The 20,886-nt window shown below is 49.6% G+C and overlaps 2 protein-coding genes across 11 annotated transcripts in view; one reads left to right on the forward strand and one right to left on the reverse strand.

Moving 5' to 3' along the window:
- LOC105491383 (nuclear factor of activated T cells 3) overlaps positions 1-12,478 on the forward strand; it is a 153,729-nt gene extending 141,251 nt beyond the window's left edge. For 5 of the 6 annotated variants that reach the window (XM_011757742.3, XM_011757741.3, XM_071084781.1 and 2 more), the window contains one exon: positions 9,579-12,478. Coding sequence is in view for 4 of the 6 variants with exons in the window: in XM_011757741.3 (XP_011756043.1) it covers positions 9,579-9,700 (122 nt within the window). In the remaining 2 variants the exon portion in view is untranslated. Of the gene's footprint in view, positions 1-1,803 lie in introns of all 6 variants that reach the window. The other variant, XM_011757744.2, reaches the window with a different exon arrangement.
- On the reverse strand, positions 3,596-19,325 carry LOC105491384 (epithelial splicing regulatory protein 2). Of its 5 annotated transcripts, XM_011757746.3 has the most exons (16): positions 19,049-19,325; positions 18,835-18,963; positions 17,196-17,309; positions 16,969-17,083; positions 16,535-16,633; positions 15,969-16,023; positions 15,784-15,894; positions 15,578-15,710; positions 15,453-15,495; positions 14,999-15,300; positions 14,679-14,891; positions 14,376-14,574; positions 14,039-14,225; positions 13,601-13,766; positions 13,422-13,527; positions 3,596-3,678 (listed from the first exon to the last, which is right to left on the reverse strand). In XM_011757746.3, the coding sequence occupies exons 1-15, from the start codon at positions 19,238-19,240 to the stop codon at positions 13,438-13,440; spliced, it is 2,148 nt and encodes a 715-aa protein (XP_011756048.1). In that variant the 5' UTR covers positions 19,241-19,325; the 3' UTR covers positions 3,596-3,678; positions 13,422-13,437. The 5 variants fall into 5 exon arrangements, with proteins under 5 accessions (XP_011756048.1, XP_011756047.1, XP_011756049.1 ...); XM_011757745.3 differs by lacking the exon at positions 3,596-3,678 and having other exon boundaries at positions 12,634-13,527; XM_011757747.3 differs by lacking the exon at positions 3,596-3,678 and having other exon boundaries at positions 12,634-13,527; positions 15,784-15,891; positions 19,049-19,302.
- Between the last annotated feature and the right edge of the window lie 1,561 nt (positions 19,326-20,886).

Here is a 20,886-nt window from a genome sequence, read left to right on the forward strand (position 1 = left end):
TAAAATAAATTAACTGGGCATGGTGGCACATGCCTGCAGTCTCAGCTACTTGGGGCAGGGGTATGAAGCAGGAGGATCACTTGAGCCACGAGAGGAGATCACGGCTGTAGTGAGCTATGATCACACCACTTCACTCTAGCCTGGGTGGCAGGCTAAGACACTCTCTCCTAAAATAATAATAGTAATAATAATAATAAAATAACACCTTCACAAAATTGTTTACCCAGGGAATGAATACCTTTAATCTTCTGGCTCAGGAAAAGAAAGAAAAGATTAACGTGACCAAACTGGTGAATGTTCATTGTAGCTTCAAGAGGAAATAACATATAAGTGGAGTCTAATAATACCCAAAAATCCTTTACAAAATTGCAAATTAGAAAGGTCCGTTGGGATTTTGTGTATGTGGCAATGTGTATCTACTCCCTTCAAAGAGGGAGTGCCCTGGGTTACCCTACCCCTCTCTACCTGGTTGTGAGGTTCCATACTATATACTTGTCAGTTCTAACTTTGAATTCTTAAGCATGGGAAATAGCTCTAAATAAGAGGCCTGTTGGTACTCAAGCACCTCATTCTTGTGTGTAGAAATAGCATTCCAGTGGACTGCCAATTTGAACATTTCTTGAATAGGAACATTTTTTTCTTACAGCAAACATTATTGATAGCTCTGACTCTACTTTTGTTGTGGTGGCACAGGCAAATTTAGATGTTGAGGTAGTGGAAGTCACAGATGGTGGCTGCCAAAAGTGTGCCAGATCCTGTGACCTACATAACCTGTTAGCACCCTTATTGAGGACTGTTCACTCTTGTTCTAGGCTTTTAATTCACTTTGCTCGTTAAAGGGAGGAAAATGAGGGCCGGGTGCAGTGACTCATGCCTGTAATCCCAGCACTTTGGGAGGCCGAGGTGGGCGGATTACGTGAGGTCAGGAGTTTGAGACCAGTCTGGCCAACATGGCAGAAACCCCGTTTCTACCAAAAATACAAAAATTAGCTGGGTGGGAGGCAGAGGTTACAGTGAACCAAGATCACACCACTGTACTCTAGCCTGGGCGACAGAGTGAGACTCCAACTCAAAAAAAAATTGGGAAGAAAAATGATAAAATTGTACATTAGGGGCATAAACAATTCCTTACACTCTTATCTTAATTTGGTGAAAAAATAGGAAGCCACATCACATACTTAGTGGACTAGGGTTTATTTTTACTTTTTTTTTTTTTTTTTTTAAGAGAAAGGCAAATTGTCACGGCCGGGCGGGGTGGCTCACGCCTGTAATCTCAACTCTTTGGGAGGCCAGGGCGGGTAGATCACGAGGTCAGGAGATCAAGACCATCCTGGCTAACATGGTGAAACCCTGTCTTTACTAAAAAATATACAAAAAAAAAAAAAAAAAGCCGGGCATTGTGGTGGGCACCTATAGTCCCAGCTACTCGGGAGGCTGAGGCAGGAGAATGTTGTGAACCCGGGAGGTGGAACTTGCAGTGAGCCGAGATCATGCCACTGCACTCCAGCCTGGGAGACAGAGCAAGACTGTTTCAAAAAAAAAAAGAAAAAAAATTGTCCCTTTGTTTGTTGGTCAGGCTATTCTTGAACTCCTGGCCTCAAACAGTCTTCCTGCCTTGGCTTATTCCCATAACAGGCATGAGCCATGGCACCTGGCCTGGATTATGGTTTAAATAAATCAGTAAATTCATGCATATATCCATTCAAAATGACTTGAAAAATTAAATTGTAAGCAGTATTTTTAACAACTTAAAAATTGTGCTTATCAAGATTGTTAATGACTTAAATTTACATTACATCATAGATTTGTTTACCATTAATAATTTTGACTTGCTTAATTTGAGACCTATGTTTTGGCCAGTCCCAGCAGGAAGATATCTGAAGAATCTAGAGGTGAGAGCCTGAACCCAGAGCCCTCAGCTCGAGGGAGAAGTGAGGGAGAAGGAAAGCAGAGGACTTGCATGATTAACACTTGGTTCAAGTTATTGCTAAAGGTCTGTGAAAGCACTTTGTTGCAGTTCTGACTCCCTAGCCTAAAATTCATATTCAGTGCTCACCTGTAGCAATTACATGAACATGATTTTTGTTGTCATTGTTCCAAGTCCCCAAATTGTATTAAAGATTCAGTTGGCAAGTAATTTTATTTAGTACTCAATATATGTAAGCACTAGGGATTCAGGGGAAAACAAGATAGAGAAAGTCTGCCCTATTGGAACTTAAATCTCCTGACTGCTGGTGAATTTATAAATAAGTGAATCCTGTAGTATAATGTATGGTTGCGTATAGTCGGCTTGAGTGCTACTTTGTGGAAAATCTTCTGACTTTAACATAGTCTTAAAATCCTAAACTGTCAGGAACTTTCCAGGTTCCTTCAGCTAAGTAAGGTGAGGCACACCAGGCAAAGGAACAGCAGAGCTTTGATAAGGGGGAGCAGAAATAATAACACAGCATTGAACAAGCTTCTGTTATAAACAATACCACATGCCTATTTTAGAAAATGATGGTTTCATCCTACGTAAGTGTACTTGGTAAGTGGATGGACAGTGCTCGATATCGACCCTCATCGTCAGGAAAATGTAAGCATTGACTTCGTATAAGACATAGAACAGTACCTCAGCTGGGTGCAGTGGCTCACGCCTGTAATCCTAGTACTTTAGGAGGCTGAGGCAGGAGGATCACTTGAGCCCAGGAGTTTGAGACTAGCTTGGGCAACATGGCGAGACCTCGTCTCTGCAGAAAAAAAAAAAAAGTCCAAAAATTAGCCAGTTGTGGGCGTGGTAGCACATGCCTGTAGGCCCAGCTACTCAGGAGGCTGAGGTGGTAAGATCACCTGAGCCCAGGAATTCAAGGCTGCAGTGAGCCGTGATTGTGCCCCCTGCACTCCAGCCTGGGCAACAGAGTGAGTACTCTATTGCCAAAAAAAAAAGAGAGAGAGAAAACACATCATGTGGTTTTTGATGATAAAGCACCATTGTAAATCAGTTTGTAGTTTTAAAACTTGAGCAGTGAGGCCGGGCGCGGTGGCTCAAGCCTGTAATCCCAGCACTTTGGGAGGCCGAGATGGGCGGATCACGAGGTCAGGAGTTCGAGACCATCCTGGCTAACACGGTGAAACCCCGTCTCTACTAAAAAATACAAAAAACTAGCCGGGCGAGGTGGCGGGCGCCTGTAGTCCCGGCTACTCGGGAGGCTGAGGCAGGAGAATGGCGTAAAAACCCGGGAGGCAGAGCTTGCAGTGAGCTGAGATCCGGCCACTGCACTCCAGCCTGGGCGATACAGCGAGACTCCGTCTCAAAAAAAAAAAAAAAAACTTGAGCAGTGAAATACAAATTGTAAAAAGTATTTTTCATAGCAGCCTGGAACATCTTTAAAGTTACCGCCTTTGGAAGTGATAAGTGATAAGAAAAGATGATTTGATTGTGAGCAAGGTGCTTGCTTATATATTTGGCTTTTTGCCACTGCTATAACCCCTGCTTGAAATAGACATTGTGAAAATCAAATGACATGCATTAGTTTTAACATTCTGTGGTCCTCTTCCTACCTACCACCTAATGAACTTTCACTGTGCTTGTTCTAAATAGCTTCCAAGTGATTGTATTGAATTAGGGTCCATTTATTTAGTCATCAGGAATGGATGTTTCCTCAGTGGCAAGGTTCTTGCCTTTTGGGAGCTCATAGCCTATTTGGGAGACATAATGATGAGGAGGAATGTTAGAAGTCATGCACAGAGATTTGTGGGCCATCCTTGTGCTCCGTCTTAGCACAAGACTAGCCTGTAGAACCCCCAGAATCTACATGGAAAACACTGTTCCTTGTATTTTTTGTGGCTTGAAATAACAGGTACCAAGGGCTGCCTTGCCTTCTTATGCTCCCTTTATATTCCCTCTCTGTGTACTATATAAGAGGTATTTTTCCTCTCCATTGTACTGATGAGGAAACTGAAGAGAAAAATATATTACTATGCAAAGCATCCTCACAACTTTTCATTTACAAAGAAGCTATTCCAGTGAGTTATTTTTAGAGTCAGGAGTAAGTTTAGTTTATATTCCATTATTCTTTGCAGCATCCATTATGAATGGTTAATAAATCCTAGCCTGGCAAATTTACTTAAATATTATCTGACAGGTCAGGCACAATGGCTCACACCTGTATTCCCAGCACTGTGGGAAGATTGCTTGAGGCCAGGAGTTACAGATCAGCTTTGGCAAAACAGCAAGACCCTATCTCTACAAAAAAAATTTAAAAATCAGCCAGGTGTGGTGGTGTGTGCCTACAGTCCCAGCTATTAGGTTGGTGCAGAAGTAATCACGGTTCTTGCCATTAGAAGTAATGTCAAAAACCACAGTTACTTTTGTACCAACCGAATACTTGGGAGGCTGAGGTGAGAGGATGGCTTGAGCCCAGGAGTTCGAGTTTGAGCTATGATCGCACCACTGCGCTCCAGTCTGGGTAACAGAGCCAGAGCCTGTCTCTTAAAAAACAAAAAATAAAACACCGGGCGCGGTGGCTCACACCTGTAATCCTAGCACTTCGGGAGGCTGAGGCAGGTGGATCATGAGGTCAGGAGTTAGAGACCAGCCTGGCCAAGATGGTGACACCCTGTCTCTACTAAAAATAGAAAAATTAGCCAGGTGCGATGGTGGGCACCTGTAATCCCAGCTACTCTGGAGGCTAAGGCAGGAGATGAACCTGGGAGACAGAGGTTGCAGTGAGCCAAGATTGTGCCACTGCATTCTAGCCTGGGCGACAGAGGAAGACTCCATCTCAAAAAAAAAAAAAAAAAAAAAAAAAAAAATCTGACAAAGTACTTTATCAATCTGTATCTTAAAAAATTGCTTATCGGCCAGGCGCGGTGGCTCAAGCCTGTAATCCCAGCACTTTGGGAGGCCGAGACGGGCGGATCACGAGGTCAGGAGATCGAGACCATCCTGGCTAACACGGTGAAACCCCATCTCTACTAAAAAAAAATACAAAAAACTAGCCGGGCGAGGTGGCAAGCGCCTGTAGTCCCAGCTATTTGGGAGGCTGAGGCAGGAGAATGGCGTAAACCCTGGAGGAGGAGCTTACAGTGAGCTGAGATCTGGCCACTGCACTCCAGCCTGGGCGACAGAGCGAGACTCCGTCTCAAAAAAAAAAAAAAAAATTGCTTATCGCTGGCCGGGCGCGGAGGCTCATGCCTGTAATCCCAGCACTTTGGGAGGCTGAGGCAGGTGGATCACGAGGTCAGGAGATCGAGACCATCCTGGCTAACACGGTGAAACCCAGTCTCTACTAAAAATACAAAAAATTTTTTTGTATTTTTACTGCAGTTTACTGCCACTTGAAAACTGTCTACTGACATAAAACTGTTGACTACTGCAGCTAAATCGGCCAGGCGCGGTGACAGGAGCCTGTAAAAAAAAAAAAAAAAAAAAAAAAAAAAAAAAGGCTTATCACTTAGTGATTATTAGCTCACCAGTATTGATTAATCTTCACTGTTTTGTAGAGTCCTTTGGCTTCAAGTCCCTACTTCTTTACTATTCTACATTCAGTACTAACCACAGTCAAGCCAAACCTTTTTTTTTTTTTTTTTTTTTTGAGAGTCTTACTCTGTTGCCCAGGCTGGAGTGCAGTGGTGCAATCTTGGCTCACTGCAACCTCCGTCCCCCAGGTTCAAGCGATTCTCCTGCCTCAGCCTCCCGAGTAGCTGGGATTACACTCGCCTGCCACCATGCCCAGCTAATTTTTGTATTTTTAGTAGAGACGGGGGTTTCACCATCTTGGCCAGGCTGGTCTTGAACTCCTGACCTTGTGATCCACCCGCCTCGGCCTCCCAGAGTGCTGGGTTTACAGGAGTGAGCCACTGCACCCAGCCTTCATCCTTTATTTCTCTGCATACCTTTGTGTACTGCCACTTGAAAACTGTCTACTGACATAAAACTGTTGACTACTGCAGCTAAAAGACATCGTACTAATCTAACACTGTCATAGTACAAATAAAGGGTGTTTTAGATATATGAAATAATTTGTCCAAGGACACAACATGAAGTTAGTGGCAGAGCCTGAATTCAAACCAAACCTAATTTCTAGGCCACTCCTCTACTCACATATTTGCCTTCCCAGGTCCTATCTTCTCATCAGAGCACAATGATACTACTCCCACTTATTATTATCAGCCTCTGCTTTTCGGTGATATAACTTCTGTGCAAAATTTCCCTCATGCTTCTAGGTCTCTAGTGAGTATGAATATACCTAAATCTCTTCTTGTTCTGACCATTGATTGTAGCCCCATGCCCACTGATTTTTCCATTTGGGGTTTCTAATTTCCAATTCCAGACCTAACCTACCACCTTCCTCCTCTGAACTCCTCCTTCCCTGTTGTGACTGCACCATTGTTTTCTCTTTTAGTCTCAAAACTTTAGTGATGGTAAATCACCACTTCTTTTATCTCCTCCTTACCATCACACTTGCTCTCCCTCCCACTAGGATCACCACATTTTACCCAGCTCCTTTGCATTTTCTTTATCTCAGTCATTTCCTTCCATCTCTACATTTTGACTTCTGAGAACGCAACTGGTATTTTGAGGCTGATTCCACGAGCATGTAACTTTAAGGCAAATTATGTGACCTGTCAAAGCCTCAGTTAATTCATCTGTAAAGTGAGATAATATTTAAAGTATTGTGAAGATTAACTGAAATAAGATTTAATTTCAGTTGTAAAACCTAAACTATAAATGCTCAGTAAATATTTGTGGAATTAGTAAATATATGTATGTATTTGGCTTCTAGTCCCTACTTCTTTACTGTTCTACATTCAGTACTTACTACATTCAGTACACACACACACACACACACACACACACACACACACACACACATATTTTTAGACAGAGTTTCTCTCTTGTCTCCCAGGCTGGAGTACAATGGCGCCATCTTGGCTCACTGCAACCTCCACCTCCTGGGTTCAAGCAATTCTTCTGCCTCAGCCTCCCAAGTAGCTGGGACTACAGGCGTGCATCACTATACCCGGCTAACTTTTTGGTATTTTTAATAGAGATGGGATTTCACCGTGTTGGCCAGGCTAGTCTCGAACTCCTGACCTCAGGTGATCCACCCACCTCGGCCTCCCAAAGTGCTGGGATTACAGGTGTGAGCTACCATGCCCGTCCTGAATTAGTAGTGTTTTTGTTTTTGTTTTGAGGCAAAGTTTCGCTCTTGTCCCCCAGTCTGGAGTGCAATGGCATGATCTCGGCTCACTGCAACCTCTGCCTCCCAGGTTCAAACAATTCTCCTGCTTCAGCCTCCTGAGTAACTGGGATTACAGGCGCGTACCACCACGCCCAGCTAATTTTTTGTATTTTAAGTAGAGACGGGGTTTCACCATGGCCAGGCTGGTCTTGAACTTCTGACCTCAGGTGATCTGTCCTCCTCGGCCTCTCAGAGTGCTGGGATTACAGGCATGAGCCACTGCGCCCGGCCTTTTTTTTTTTTTTTTTTGAGATGGAGTCTTGCTCTGTCACCCAGGCTGGACTGCAGTGGCACAATCTTGGCTCACTGCAACCTCCACATCCTGGGTTCAAGCAACTGAATTAGTAAATATTAATTCCCTTCTCCTTATAACCATATGAGTTTGAGAAATTTTTGTTCTTAACTGTGGTAAACCAGAAAAGATTAGATGTTAATACTTGCAAGATTTTTTATATGTTTGTTAGTGTTTCTTTGCTCTATGATCACATCAAATTCTAAGTATAGAAAACTTTTGGTTTTGGTCTATTTTTGTTTATAATAGCTGTAACGAGATATAATTCACATACCATAAAATTTGTCCTTAAAGGCTGGGTGCAGTGGCTCACACCTGTAATCCCAGCACTTTGGGAGGCTGAGGTGGGTGGATCACGAGGTCAGGAGTTTGAGACCAGCCTGGCCAACATAGTGAAACCCGTTCTCTACTAAAAATACAAAAATATTAGCTGGGCGTGGTGGTGGGCGCCTGTAATCCCAGCTACTTAGGCTGAGACAGGAGAATTACTTGAACCCAGGAGGCGGAGGTTGCAGTGAGCTGAGATCACGTCACTGCACTCCAGTCCAGGCGACAGTTCGAGACTCTGTCTCAAAAACGAAAAAAAAATTATCCTTAAAAGTATACAACTGAGTGGTTTTTAGTATAGTCAGAGTTTTGCAACTATTACTAGTATCTATTTTTATTTATTTTTATTTATTTATTTTTTGAGATGGAGTCTCGCTCTTGTTTCCCAGACTGGAGTACATGGTGCAGTCTCGGCTCACTGCAACCTCCACCTCCCGGGTTCAAGCGATTCTCCTGCCTCACCCTCCCAAGTAGCTGGGATTACAGGCATGCGTCACCACACCCGCCTAATTTTGTATTTTTAGTAGAGATGGGGTTTCTCCATTTTGGTTAGGCCGGTCTCAAACTCCCGACCTCAGGTGACCCGCCCGCCTCAGCCTCCCAAAGTGCTGGGATTACAGGCATGAGCCACCGCACCTGGCTACTTGTATCTAATTTTATAACTCCATTTTCATTACTCTGAAAAGAAACTCCATACCTATTAGTAATCACTCCCCGTTTCTCCCTCTCCACAACCTGTAATCTGTTTTCTGTCCTATGGATTGGCCTGTTCTGGACATTTCATATAAATGGAATCATATATGACCTTTCGTATCTGGCCTCTTTGACTTAGCAGACTGTTTTCAAGGCTGAAGCATATATCAGAACTTCATTACATTTCAAGGCCGATATTCCATTTTATGGATAGAGACAACTTCCCGTTTATCCATTCATCACTTGGTAGACATTTGGATTGTTTCCACTTTTTGGCTATTAATAATGCTGCTGTGAACATTTGAAAGTTTTTATTGTGGACATATGTTTTCAATTCTCTTGTATATATGCCTAGGAGTGGAATTAGCGTAGACTTTAGTTGATAAGGCAAGGAATGAAATGATATGAGAACTAAAGTTTCTTATTTGGGGGATTTGGGATGTTCCCTTCTATGTTAGTTCCATAAGATGGAAATTCTTTGCTCTGGACCTCACAGAGCACTGTACCTCCCTGAGGTGCTTGGAACATCAGAGAAATTAATAGAAAAGCTAGAGTCTCCAATCAGAAAAGATCACAAACAACAGAAATGCCCCCACATAATAAAGAGTGCTTATATTAGGATAGAGTAGCAAAATCACCCCCACATCACAGTGGTTTATTCTGACCAAAGCATTTATTTTCATTCCATTTATATAGGAGGTGGCATTGTAGAAAATAAAAACTTTCTCGAAGAGATACAAATTAAAGAAAAGTTAGAGTAAGGTGAATACTTGTTTAAAAGTACCTTTAGAGTGAGGGTAAGCCCCCTTCCCAACCCAAAATGAACTGAATGAGAGGGAGAGAAAAAGAGGTCCGGAGCAGTTTGTGGAGTGATGTTTCCATCTCTAATGCCACTTAGCTCAGGAGCAGGCTTCAGATACTGCCTTTATCGTTACAGAAAGCCATGGGAAGGAAAATGTCTGAGGTAGAGCTCAGCACTTCGCATCATAAGGCTAGTCACTCAGAGGTCACTAATCACTCTCCCTTTTCTTGTTTTTCAGTGAACGAGATAATTGGGAGAGACATGTCCCAGATTTCTGTTTCCCAAGGAGCAGGGGTGAGCAGGCAGGCTCCCCTCCTGAGTCCTGAGTCCCTGGATTTAGGAAGATCTGATGGACTCTAACAGTGCTCACTGCAGCCTTGTGTCCACCACCAACTTCTCAGCATGTTTCTCTCCTTGGACCTTGGGTTTCCAACTCTGCAGCCTTCAGGTCTGGCACCAGGAGTGGGACTCACCATTTGTGGGGAAAGCAGTGTTCCTCCACCTCAGGCCTTGGGTAGATTTTGTAAAAGAACAGGAGCAGCATAGGCTGTTTGAACTTTGGGGAAACGAGCTTTGCTTTTTATATTTAACTAGGATACTTTTACGTGATGGGTGCTTTGAGTGTGAATGCAGCAGGCTCTTGTTTCCGAGGTGCTGCTTTTGCAGGTGACCTGGTTACTTAGAGAGGATTGGTGATTTGTACTGCTTTATGGTCATTTGAAGGGCCCTTTAGTTTTTATGATAATTTTTAAAATAGGAACTTTTGATAAGACCCTCCAGAAGCAAAAAAAAAAAAAAAAAAAAAAGAAAAAGAAAAAAAAGAAAAAAATCCCAAGCCCACACCTATGCCTCAGAAAGTCAGCATGTGTCCTAAAGATTTTCATAGATTTATAGGAAATAAAGCCAAATGTAGCTCATACCTCTTTATAAAACTAAACTGTTGTTAGATAAAATGAGAAGAGACCATTCCATCATTGAAGTGTTGGAATAGAAAAAGACATTCCAGAGCATAGCCTTTTGGTAACTTTCTAGGTAATCTTGCAATCTCTCCATACTGGCTCCATGTTGAAATTGCTTTTTCCCTCAGGACCCTGGGTTACATGGCTACATTTAAGGTGACTCTGAATGATGGGGTTTTAGCTTGGTCACTTTCATTTCTTGCCATGATTAAAAACTAGTAAGCTGTTCAGTGCTCTTCCTATTTGTGTCATCTGGTCCTAGAACCTTTTCCAAACAGGAGCATCTGCCTTTGCTGTTCTGTGACCTTTGAAGTCAGTCTCACGGTGGTTTAGGCAGCTTCGCAGTTGTAACTCTTCTCTAGAGGCCAGGCTGTGTGCAGAGCTAAAGCACAGGTGAGCTGTACATCAGCATGGGCAGAGAAAATAGAGGACTCCAGATGGGAAGGTTTTAAGAGTCACACTAGCATGGAAGGCTTATCTGCCATTCTGTTTATAGCCCAAAATGATTCTGACCTACCCTGTCCTGTCTGTATGATCTAAAAACCAGCCTTTTCCCCAGAAGGCTCTGAGCACATCCAGAAGTGATAACCTGACCCTCCACACCAAAGACACCCTGGTGCTGCTGCTGGTGAGACTGGTGTCTAAGGCAGGGCCCAGCAGAAACTGCAGCCTGCTGTCTACCAAAGGAGGTACCCAAGTTGGGTACTTTAAAAAAAAAAAAAACCTGCCCTTACCCCTCTCCCTAGTGGGATCTTTTACCTGTTCCTGGGCCTATTACAGAGCCTCTGAAGTTTGCAGTATGCTTTCAAATGAAATAATATACTTCCACTGATTCAGGAAGCAGATTTTTTGAGTGCCTATATGTGAGACAGTGTGCTGGTTGAAGGCCTGATGCTGTTATTCCAGGAGACTGCAGGCCCTTGATGCCAGGACTCTCTCTACTGAGGCCAGTTCAGGCCTGGGAAAGGGAGCTGGCCTATTGCCCACCACCTGTTGTCAGTAGGGTTGGAGCTGTTGACTCAGGATGAGGAAGTATGGTCTTTAAAAAAAAACAAAAATGTATTTCAGATTTCTCCTCTAAAGTTAGAGAAAAAGATCTGTCCTTCAGCAGATCACTGTGGCCCATCTTGGAGCTGGGTGGTTTCAAATTTTCTTGAAAAGTGAGTTGTGTCACAGAATGTGGATAGTGAGATTTGCTTCTGGGCCTGTGGTTGGAAGCCCACAGCTTCCTTTGGAGGGGCAAGAAGTTGGCCTCTCGATTGACATTCCAGAGAAATGGCCAGACTTGCCTCTACCCTTTTGCCCCTGGTGTAGCTGCCTCACATGGGATTATTGCAAGAGTTCCCCTTGCAATACCCTTTGGGGGCTGCTTTGCTGCCCTCAAGAATTAAAAGCCTCTATGATCCAGAGTTGCTATGCACCAAATTTTGATGCCTTCTAAATACCTTGATGCCTGTAGCACTAGAAATGCTTTCCTATTTAAAATAAACATTAAATTTTAAAATAGAGCTTTGTATACTATGTAAGCATTTTTATATCAGCTTTGTAAAAGCTTTGGTGTTAAGAGTCAATATTTTTTGGCTTTGTAGATAAAGACTTAAATTTTTGTGCAACATAGTGGTGTTAAAGCACACATCCATTGGACTATGCAAATCAATTTATAGTAGCAGCACTGAGCAACTGGGCACGTGCTAGTATGCACCCCCTCCTACTCTAACTGTGCTAGCTCTTGGGTTGAGGAATGGAATGAGTAGCCTTCTGCTTACTGGAGATGCACAGAGAAACATGGCTGAAAACAGCTTTAAAAGGAACATGTCTTCGGGTTCATGTGTGGTGCTGCTGCCCAGGTGTAAACTATCCCCACCCAGGGCCAGCCATTATCACCAGACCTCTTCTGGGCCTGGCTGTGAAGCCTTGTCTTTGGTATTCAGAATGGATCTTTAAGGCTCAGATGGGCTCAAATTGAAACCTTGTGATTTATAAAATGGATGTTTAGTAAAGGAACTGGTTCTCAGTTATGTTTACAGCACTTGGAATTGTGTGTTCTTGTACATTTTGTATTTTAAAACCTTTTATGGGAGTGCGGTGCTCCTTACACAAATACAAAGGGAAGAAGAGCCAGCAGTTGAGGCTCCTCAGTTTTAGTGCTGAAATAATAAACAATGACAGGTCAACAGTCTCCTTAATCTGTCTGAGTGTTCCTGTGCCTGGGGTTGGTGTGGAGCTCCTCACTTTGGGGCAAAGTTAAGGGTCCTGTGGCTTTTAAAAAGTCCATTTGGTTAATAACTTTTCATTTAAGGAAGAGAAAATCGAGTTCCAAATTGCTTCTGAGGCTTCAGTTCTGTACCATTTAATGCGTGCAAAGGACATTCCACGGTGTCTGCTGGGTTCAGGGCAACTGGCTTTCCGAAGGCATACAAGAAAAGTTGGCAAAGTCCCCTTTAAAAGTCAAGCCTGAGTTTTTGTGTGGGGGCCTCCTGCCCCCTAATGTCTTCTGGTGATACTGCAGCACAGTCCATCAAAATAGTTCGTGGTTTTGCCATCTGTTACTCCTTATGCCCACCTCGGGAGGGGCTAGCATCTTTAGGTGGGACCATCCCTGGCACAACATGGTCTCTGAGGTCCAGATATTCTGAGGGTAGGGCTGGCTCTCTCTGCCTCCTTATCCCCCACCAGAGGGACAGGGGGAGGTAGAACATTGGGATCTTTACTCAGAGGCTCAGATGGACCCTTGATTCTCCCAGGAATCATACATTGAAGGTACCAGAGCTTCCATTTTAAAAAAGAAAGCAAGCCTGCCATGGACCTATCAGCCCCACCGTATCTGTTGGCATGGGCCACAGCCAGGACACACTAAAGGGCTCTCCAGGTGCCAGTCAAGATGCCTGGCTCAGGCCATCAGGAGCCGGTTAGCCCCATTCCACCCCTAGCCCTGCATGCAGGGTTCAGCCATTGTCTTTGGGGGAAACAGGCAGAAGAATAAGTGGAGGGTGGAGCTGGGGCTTGGGCTCCTCTAGGTACCTTCTGAGAGCTTTGACAAGCCAGAAAGAAGCTACCAGGTTGAGGGTGCTGGTCTGGATGCAGGAGAGACATGTTCACTGAGGATATCAGCTGGCTCTTACCTCCTGGCTTTCTCTCCTACAAACACACCCATTCCTTGGGGGCTTGTAACACAGTGCGAGGTGGGTCACCAACAGGCATCAGACTGGTGTAGTCATCAGCAGGTAGCTACAGAAGGGATGCAGATTTAGGGCAAAGAGCTCAGCCAGACCCGCCAGGCCCTCCAGCCACACAATCTCACCTGGTAGGCCTGGAAGACGCTAAGCAGATCCTTCATACCAGCTGTGTATGGGACACCCTGCATGCGGACCAAAGCTCCTGGCTGGGACAACACTGAGGTGGGAGCAGAGGCCAGGGCAGCAGTGGGTGTGGTGAGGTAGCCCACAGTGGTGGGGGAGACTGGGGGGCTAGGGTGGGAGAGACAAGGTTTAGTCATGCATGCCACATGTGGCCTAGACCAAGTCCTGTTTCCCTCCTCCCTTGCTTCTGCCTTGTGATTAGTTCAGTTCCTCCTCCCTGAAGCCCCAGCTTCTACAAAGTCATCTTCGATCTGTTTTGTAGATGGCATTAGCCAGCTCCCACCTTACTCCCTTGTCATCTGGTCCAGAAAGGGGATCGTGACCCTTCCCCAGATTGGGACAGGGAGCGGGACTGTGGTGTTCTCTTAGCTGCAGGGTACCTTGGGTAGTAGGCTGTGTAGTTCAGGTAGAGTTGAGTGGCTGGCCCTGGATAGTAGGCAACAGGGGTGGGGGCAGCAGGTACCCTGGCAGCTGGGAGCAGTGCTGAAGAGGGGTATAGAGCTGCCGTCTCCGTGGGAATGAGGGTTGGGGTGGCTTGGAAGGTGGCGTAGGTAGGTGGTGAGAGGCCTAGAGACAGAAGGAAAAAGTGCATGTGCACGGAGCCTAGCACTGCCCTGGGTGGGGCAGCCAGAAAGGAGTTCCCGCTATACAAAGTAGTAGGGGCTTACAACAGCCTGACTCCCACAGGCCTCCTTCCCTAGCCCCTAGGGCACTCACAGGGCAGCTTGCAGGGCGGAGGGGACATGCCACTGCGGCCCAAGGTGCCCCCCATCAGCACACGGCTCATCTCCTCTGTGGAACAGGGGACCACCTCCACGTAGCGTTCCTTCATCACCTTCTTATGGCAACGCTGAGCAGTAGCTAGGGCTCGCTCTGCTGATGTCATCTGGATGAAGGCATCGCCCGATGGCCGGCCCTGTGCACACCATCTTGTGAGCAGTTTGTCATGTGTAAGGGTGCCTTACCCCAACACACACCCCTTCCCATTGATGTGTTCCCCCTACCAAACAGTGGCCTCACCTGCTGGTTGAGCACCATGTGCACACCATGGGGCCGGATGTCAGCTGCTGCCTCCCCCAGAAAGCTCAGGATGTCTTCAATGGTGGCTGTGTAGGGCAGGCCTCGGAGGCGTACACAGTCCCTCCCAGTCCCAGGTGCCAGTGGGAAGGGGATGGGCAGCAGTGGGGCAGTCAGTGTGGGAAGGAGTGGGCCAGATGCATAGCGGTTCAAGACCTAGTAAGGAAGGCAGCAACAGACTGGTCATGCCGAGTAGGATGGGGGCACAGAGTGCCACCCTAGAGTAACAGTACTTCTAGGGGTGGAAAGCCCTGGGTGCTCACCTGCTGCACCTCGGCTGCAGTGCTCCGGAAGAGTTCAATGTATCGCTTACCCAGCATGCCCTTGTGCCTGCGCAGTGCAGCCTGTGCCAGCTCCTCACAAGCAAAGAGGGCGAAGGCGTCACCAGTCGGCCGGCCGTCAGGGTGGCGCACAAAGAGCAGCCCCTCGGCACCCCCAGTCACTGGGCACTCTGGCCCCAGGAAGCCTAGCACGTCCATTGGCCCAGCCGAGAAGGGCAGTCCTCGCAGCCGCAAGATCACTTGGTCTTCCCGTGACAAGAAACGAGCCACCTCTAGTGATGTGCCTGTGTGGGGGACATGGGAGTCACCTGCTGACTTCACTCGTGCCCCTTCAGACACTCACCCATGCAGGGGAGCAGGCAGGCAAGGGGGTGGTGGGGAAGTGAGATATGGATCAAGGACCAGGGGAGCCAGGCCCTGTTTGGGGTATACTCACCCCCTGCGATCTTTACAAACTCCTCCCCTGTCGCCTTATACACCTGTGGGTACAGAGAGCAGCAGCCCGTGGGTCTCAGGCCTGGCTCAGATTGGCCCTGCTCCGCTCCCAGCCCAAAGCCCCACCTCAATATAGCGGACGCCCATGTGATGCTTGTGTCTCTGCAGCGCTAGGTCCCGCTGCTCGCTGTCCACAAAGCGGATGAGGGCCTCACCATTTCTGCGGCCCTGGGCGTTGAGGCAGAGCGCTACACCACCCCTGTGGAGCCAGTGCTGTTAGTGCCTCCTGGGTAGGCCTGTCCAGTTGGGCCCACCCAGCCCACCACACCCACCTGGCCACGTTGAGCCCTTTGAAGAAGCGAGCCACGTCCTGGTCTGATGACTGCCAGGGCAACCCACGAGCCCGTACCACAGTCTCACTGTCCACCACATCTGCCTTGCTGCTGTAGGGGCAGGGCACAGTGCTGTCAGAGCTATCCAGCTGTTGTCACCCCCTAGCCCCTGCTCCCACACTCACCAAGGCCCCGTCTCATATTTCTGCTTTATCACCTCAGGCTTCGAAAACAATTGACCTGAGAAAAGATGGTGTGGGGGTCAGCAGGGTCTGCTGGAGAGGGGTCTCCCCACCAAGTTCTGCAAAAAGAGGACAGTTGAGGGAGATGAAGAAATGACAGGCTGAGCGCAGTGGCTCAGGCCTATAATCCCAGCACTTTGGGAGGTCAAGGTGGGTGGATCATTTGCGGTCAGGAGTTCGAGACCAGCCTGGCCAACATGGTGAAACCCAGTCTCGACTAAAAATACAAAAATTAGCCAGGCGTGGTGGCGAGCGCCTGTAATCCCAGCTACTCTGGAGGCTGAGGCAGGAGAATAACTTGAACCCGGAAAGTGGAGGTTGCAGTGAGCTGAGTTTGCACCACTGCACTCTAGCCTAGGCTACAGAGCAAGGCTCTGTCACAAAGAAAAAGAAGAAATGACAAAGAGGCTTCCCCTGTGGTCTCTTAGAGAAGGTCACAGTGGGGAGGAGTAATAGGCCGGCATTCGTCATCCCTGAGAACAGGTGACAGGCAGTGAGGGAAAACTTACTGCTGGACTCTTTGAGTAGATCGAGGATAACAGCTACCATTGTCTTCACTTCCCAGACCCCAAAGTCATCCTCTGTGGCATCTGTCTCCAGTCCTAAATCTATGGGTAGAGAAGTGACAGTGAAGACAGCATAAGCACGAATCCTGTTTACCCCTGGGCCCAACTCCCCTCCATAGACACATGCTGGAGACCAGCATATACATCTGTTTTGGCCCAGTTCATGTGTGCACTTACAGATCCCCAGTCCAGACATAGACACATACCCACATTCCAAACTCATCCTAGCACAGACACACAGACACAGGTACACTCAGGGACTTAGCAGATGATGCAGACTTGCATGTGTCCATATTACCCACCCACCAGCATGCGCATACTCAGATACATGTACCCACAGTGACTTGTCCACCCTAACCCTTCTGGGTCACAGATACCCTGTGCCATGGTGGCCACAGTGAGGTCCCTGGCAGGGCAGGTACTTGGATGTTGCATATGGAACTCTCTTCGGAGGTCATAGAAGGAGAAGAATGTGTCGGGGAGCACCAGGTTCTGGGGGCACATAGGATTGGGGATGAGTTGCCCTGCCCACCCTCAGGACAACAGGGGTCCTGGGACCCTTACTGACCCTGCCCCCCCACCCGGTTTTCCTTCAGGGGCATACCTTCCTGGAGGCCTCAGGGTGCAGGACCTGTCGCAATAGCTGCTGCCCATCAGTGCAGAGCATGTAGGGGCCCCCGCCCAGCAGAGCCACATCCCCATTCACCAGCTGTGAGAACTGGGGATAGGGAGTGGGGAGAGAGAAACACACAGATTCACAGCTGGGCAGGCAGGAAGTGAGGGTAGGAGGAGGAAGGAGGCAGGCTGCAAAGCTGGTTCAGCCAGATGTTCAACCCTATCCTGCCTGGGAAGAAGAGGCCACACCTGTTGAGCCTAGCCCTATGTCCCTTCCCCTCACCCCCCAACCTTGTTCCAGTCCACTGTCACCTCCTCCAGGCCAAATGAGGGCAATCACACATAACCCAAGCCCTCAACACACACACTCCAGGAGTTTGGAGTGGGGCCAGAGCAAACACCTGGAGTGGGACAAGCAGGTGGGAAGAGGCGGAGCAAAGCAGGTTAAACCTGTCTCTGACCAGGCACCACCCTCAGACAGGTGGGGGAGGCCCAGTCCTGCCTGAGGCCCAGAAGGCTCATGGTCAATGGCAGCCCCGCCTCCAGGTCTGACCAACCGAGGGGCAGAGAAACTCCAAGGACAGAGCTCCACACTTGGACATCAGGGGCAGCATGAGCTTTGACCCACACCCTATCGACCGGCTGGCACTGAGCTGTTTGCTCATAGAGGGGGTGGCACTCCTGAGGCTGCCCAGCCCTCCCCCAGCCTCCATGCTGGCTGGAGAAGTATAAGCACTAATCACTGACCCACGGACCCTCCCTGCCAATTCTGTGAAACTTTACAACCTGAGGCTGACAGAGCAAGGCAACCCAGCTCTCCTCCAGCAAACTCCCCAAGTGAAGGGCCCAAAGCCCTTCTGAAACAAAGAATCATCATCGTGGTGCCTCCTCATCAGGAACCACAAGAGTTGTTGGAAGATGAAAGAATGTGTGCGTATAAAGGACTTAGACTATTACACTCAAGAGTCAGACACAGAGTGAGCGACGTAGTGAAGATAAGGAAAAGAAAACAGCAATGGAAACCACCTCCCACTTCAGCTAGGGCAGGAAGCACCCCAGGCCTTTGCACTCAGCAGGCAGATAGATAGTCCCCCAGGCCAGGCCGGGACAGCGCCCACGCCTGGCCAGCCGGCCGGGACAGGCCTAGACGAGCAGTTTACACCTGGCGGCGTCTACCTCTAGGGCCGACACCGCCCTACGCCTCCACTCCAGCGGCTCCCAAGCGGGCCGAAGACGCGGGCGGCAAGGACTGGCGACCTATATGGGCCCCTCGACCCTTTTCGCTTCCGACTGCGGCTCAGGGAGACCTGACCCAGCAGGTCTCCCAAAGGCGTCTCGGCCTCGCTCCCCGGGCGGGAACTGGGGATGGATCCCAAAGCCTGCGTCCCGATCCCTTCGGTAGGAGTAGGTTCCTGCAATGGTTGAAAAGTAAGGCGCCCAGGGGAATGGCCGGCACGCGCGGATGAAAGGGACACGCACACGCGAGAGTCGCTCAAAGTTTCAAACAAGACCCCGTCCTGCCGCCCGGTCCGGTTGGTTGCGGCACGCCAGGTCTAGCCTCCGGCAGCCTCTCCCGCCCAGAAATGTCCTCACGGCCAGGCCGTGCCGCCACCCACCCCAGCGCTCACCTGCTGCAGCACCTTGTCCAGCGGCTCTGCCCGCGCCAGGCTGTCGGCGCTCAGGCCGCTAGCCTCGCGGCATTGCGTACTCAGTGCGGCCGCCTCGGCGCGAACCAGAGATTTGTGCAGCGTCCCCACCTGTGAGCGGCGGGGGAAACCGATCAGCCGCACCCCTCGACCCCGGAAGCTCCTTGGGGACCTCACCGCCTCCTTTCCACCCTACCTGGCGGCTCCGCGGCTCAACCACTTGCCAGACTAGGAGGATTAAGTCGGTCTCATCCGAGCCCAGGTCTCGTCCCAGCGCACCCGCCGTAGCCCCGAACAGGACGACCAGTGATCCGGGACAGGGGCAGGGGTCTGCGGCGGGGTCAGCCCCGGGGTCAGGGCCTGGGGGCGGGGGCGGCGGCGGAGTCATGGCCGCAGAGGAAGGCGGCGCTCGGCCAGACACACGCGGACCGACGAGGCGCACGCAGGCACCGACCGACGGCAGACGCGGATCAGCTTGGGCGGGACACCGTGTGTCGGGGGCGGCACCTGCGGCCCGGCTGGCTCAGTGGGCGCTGCCGAGACCCGCCCGTGGCGCCCCGCGGGGCGGGGCAGCTACCGGCCCACGCCCTCTCCAGGCTAGTTACCTGCCTGCCCCGCCGGCCACGTGACCGGGGCGGCCCCGGGAACCTTGGGGGAGGGCCGCCACAACCCAGCCCAGGACGCAAGAACTCATAATCCCGGTGTGGGTGTACGCTCAGGATCCGGATTCCTGCTTCTAGGGCTGGTCCTGCCTGATTCTTGGGGCTAACCCGTTCTTCGCTCTCCCCCCACTCTTCCCCAGGGGCCGTCAGGCCTCTGCAAAGGACCATGCAAGAGGCCTTCTCTACTCCGAGAGAGTCACACAGGACCTATGGAAGGCGCCAGGAGGCAGTCTAGGGGCTGTGGGGGTCACCACGGCAGGTCTGGGGTTGATGGAAGTCAAAGGGTCAAGGGGGCGGCGAGAGTTGCCGGGTATCACCCTGTGGGGGGATCACCAGAAGTCAGCTGGGAAAGGGGAGGGCGGCGGGAACATCAGGGTTGTTAGAGCTGTGGGGTGGTCACCAGGGATCACAGGTAAGGGTTTGTCCATGCAGACGCTAGGGCCGAGCGGTAGCCTGGCACTGAGAAGTCGTTGTGGGTTGGAAGTGAGCAGGCCTCAATGCTGGGGAAAGGAACCCCCCCAACCCCAGAGAGCTGCACCCTAGACAAGGCTGAGAGGGGTAGAAGGGGCCTGAAGCCTCGGAACTCCCACGTGTGGGGGCCTGCCTGCTTTCGTCCCTTTCTCGACGATGGAGAAGCTGCCTGGAGATTGCGAGCGCTCTGGCGGATGGGGGAGCTAGCGTTGAGCGTGTGTGCGCGCGTGCGGGCTGCGGATCCTCCCTTTTCCATCCCGCACCTACAACCCCATTGACAGTCCCGCGTTGGGGGCTCCCAGTGCCCCCTTCGCCCAGTGGAGCTTGGTGAGGCTCCTTTATGGTGCATTTCCCGGCCGTTCCTTACTTTCCCAAACTCTCCCAGGGAGGTGACTGAGAAACTGAATAAGTGACTGAGAAACTGAATAATCCAGCAGGAAGGAGGGGGCTCCAGCCTGGCGGGAACTGAGTCACGCCGTTGCCTAGCCCGACTCGAGACTGAGACAGGAGCCACGCCACGCGCTTTCGGACAAGGAGGGTGCTGCGTCCCCGCCCCCGGACAATGGAGAGAGCGGAGCACCCTGGCGCATCCCCAGAGCTCATGCCCGGGGAAGGGGCGAGGCCCGGGGCTAGAGAGCTCGGCGTAGCTCCACTTGGCAGCTAAAGAAACAGGCGCCCGGGACGGAAATGACTCCCGCCCGGACACGGCGACAGGGAGAGAAAGGAAAGTGCATCCTTCGCCCGGCGGGTTCGAGCCACTAGCACTTTACTTTCCTTACAGGTGGAGGCGGGCCTTGGTGCGCGGCTGCCCATCTCCGGACCGCCCACCCGGGCACTGGCCCATGTGTCTCTTCCCCCGGAAACGGTAAGCAAATCAGGCGCGGGGGGAAGGGAGAACGTT

This window comes from Macaca nemestrina, chromosome 18, assembly GCF_043159975.1.
Source record: "Macaca nemestrina isolate mMacNem1 chromosome 18, mMacNem.hap1, whole genome shotgun sequence".
Lineage (NCBI taxonomy): Eukaryota > Metazoa > Chordata > Mammalia > Primates > Cercopithecidae > Macaca > Macaca nemestrina.

Bases quoted from the DNA above. Each gene is read 5' to 3' on its own strand.
- LOC105491384 (XM_011757746.3), bottom strand. From the start codon at position 19,240: ATGACTCCGCCGCCGCCCCCGCCCCCAGGCCCTGACCCCGGGGCTGAC. The intron at 17,310-18,834 runs GTGAGCGCTGGG...CCCTATCCCCAG, and splicing joins TGGACAAGGTGCTGCAGCAG to TTCTCACAGCTGGTGAATGG. The intron at 15,301-15,452 runs GTGAGTATACCC...TCCCCCACACAG, and splicing joins GTTTGTAAAGATCGCAGGGG to GCACATCACTAGAGGTGGCT.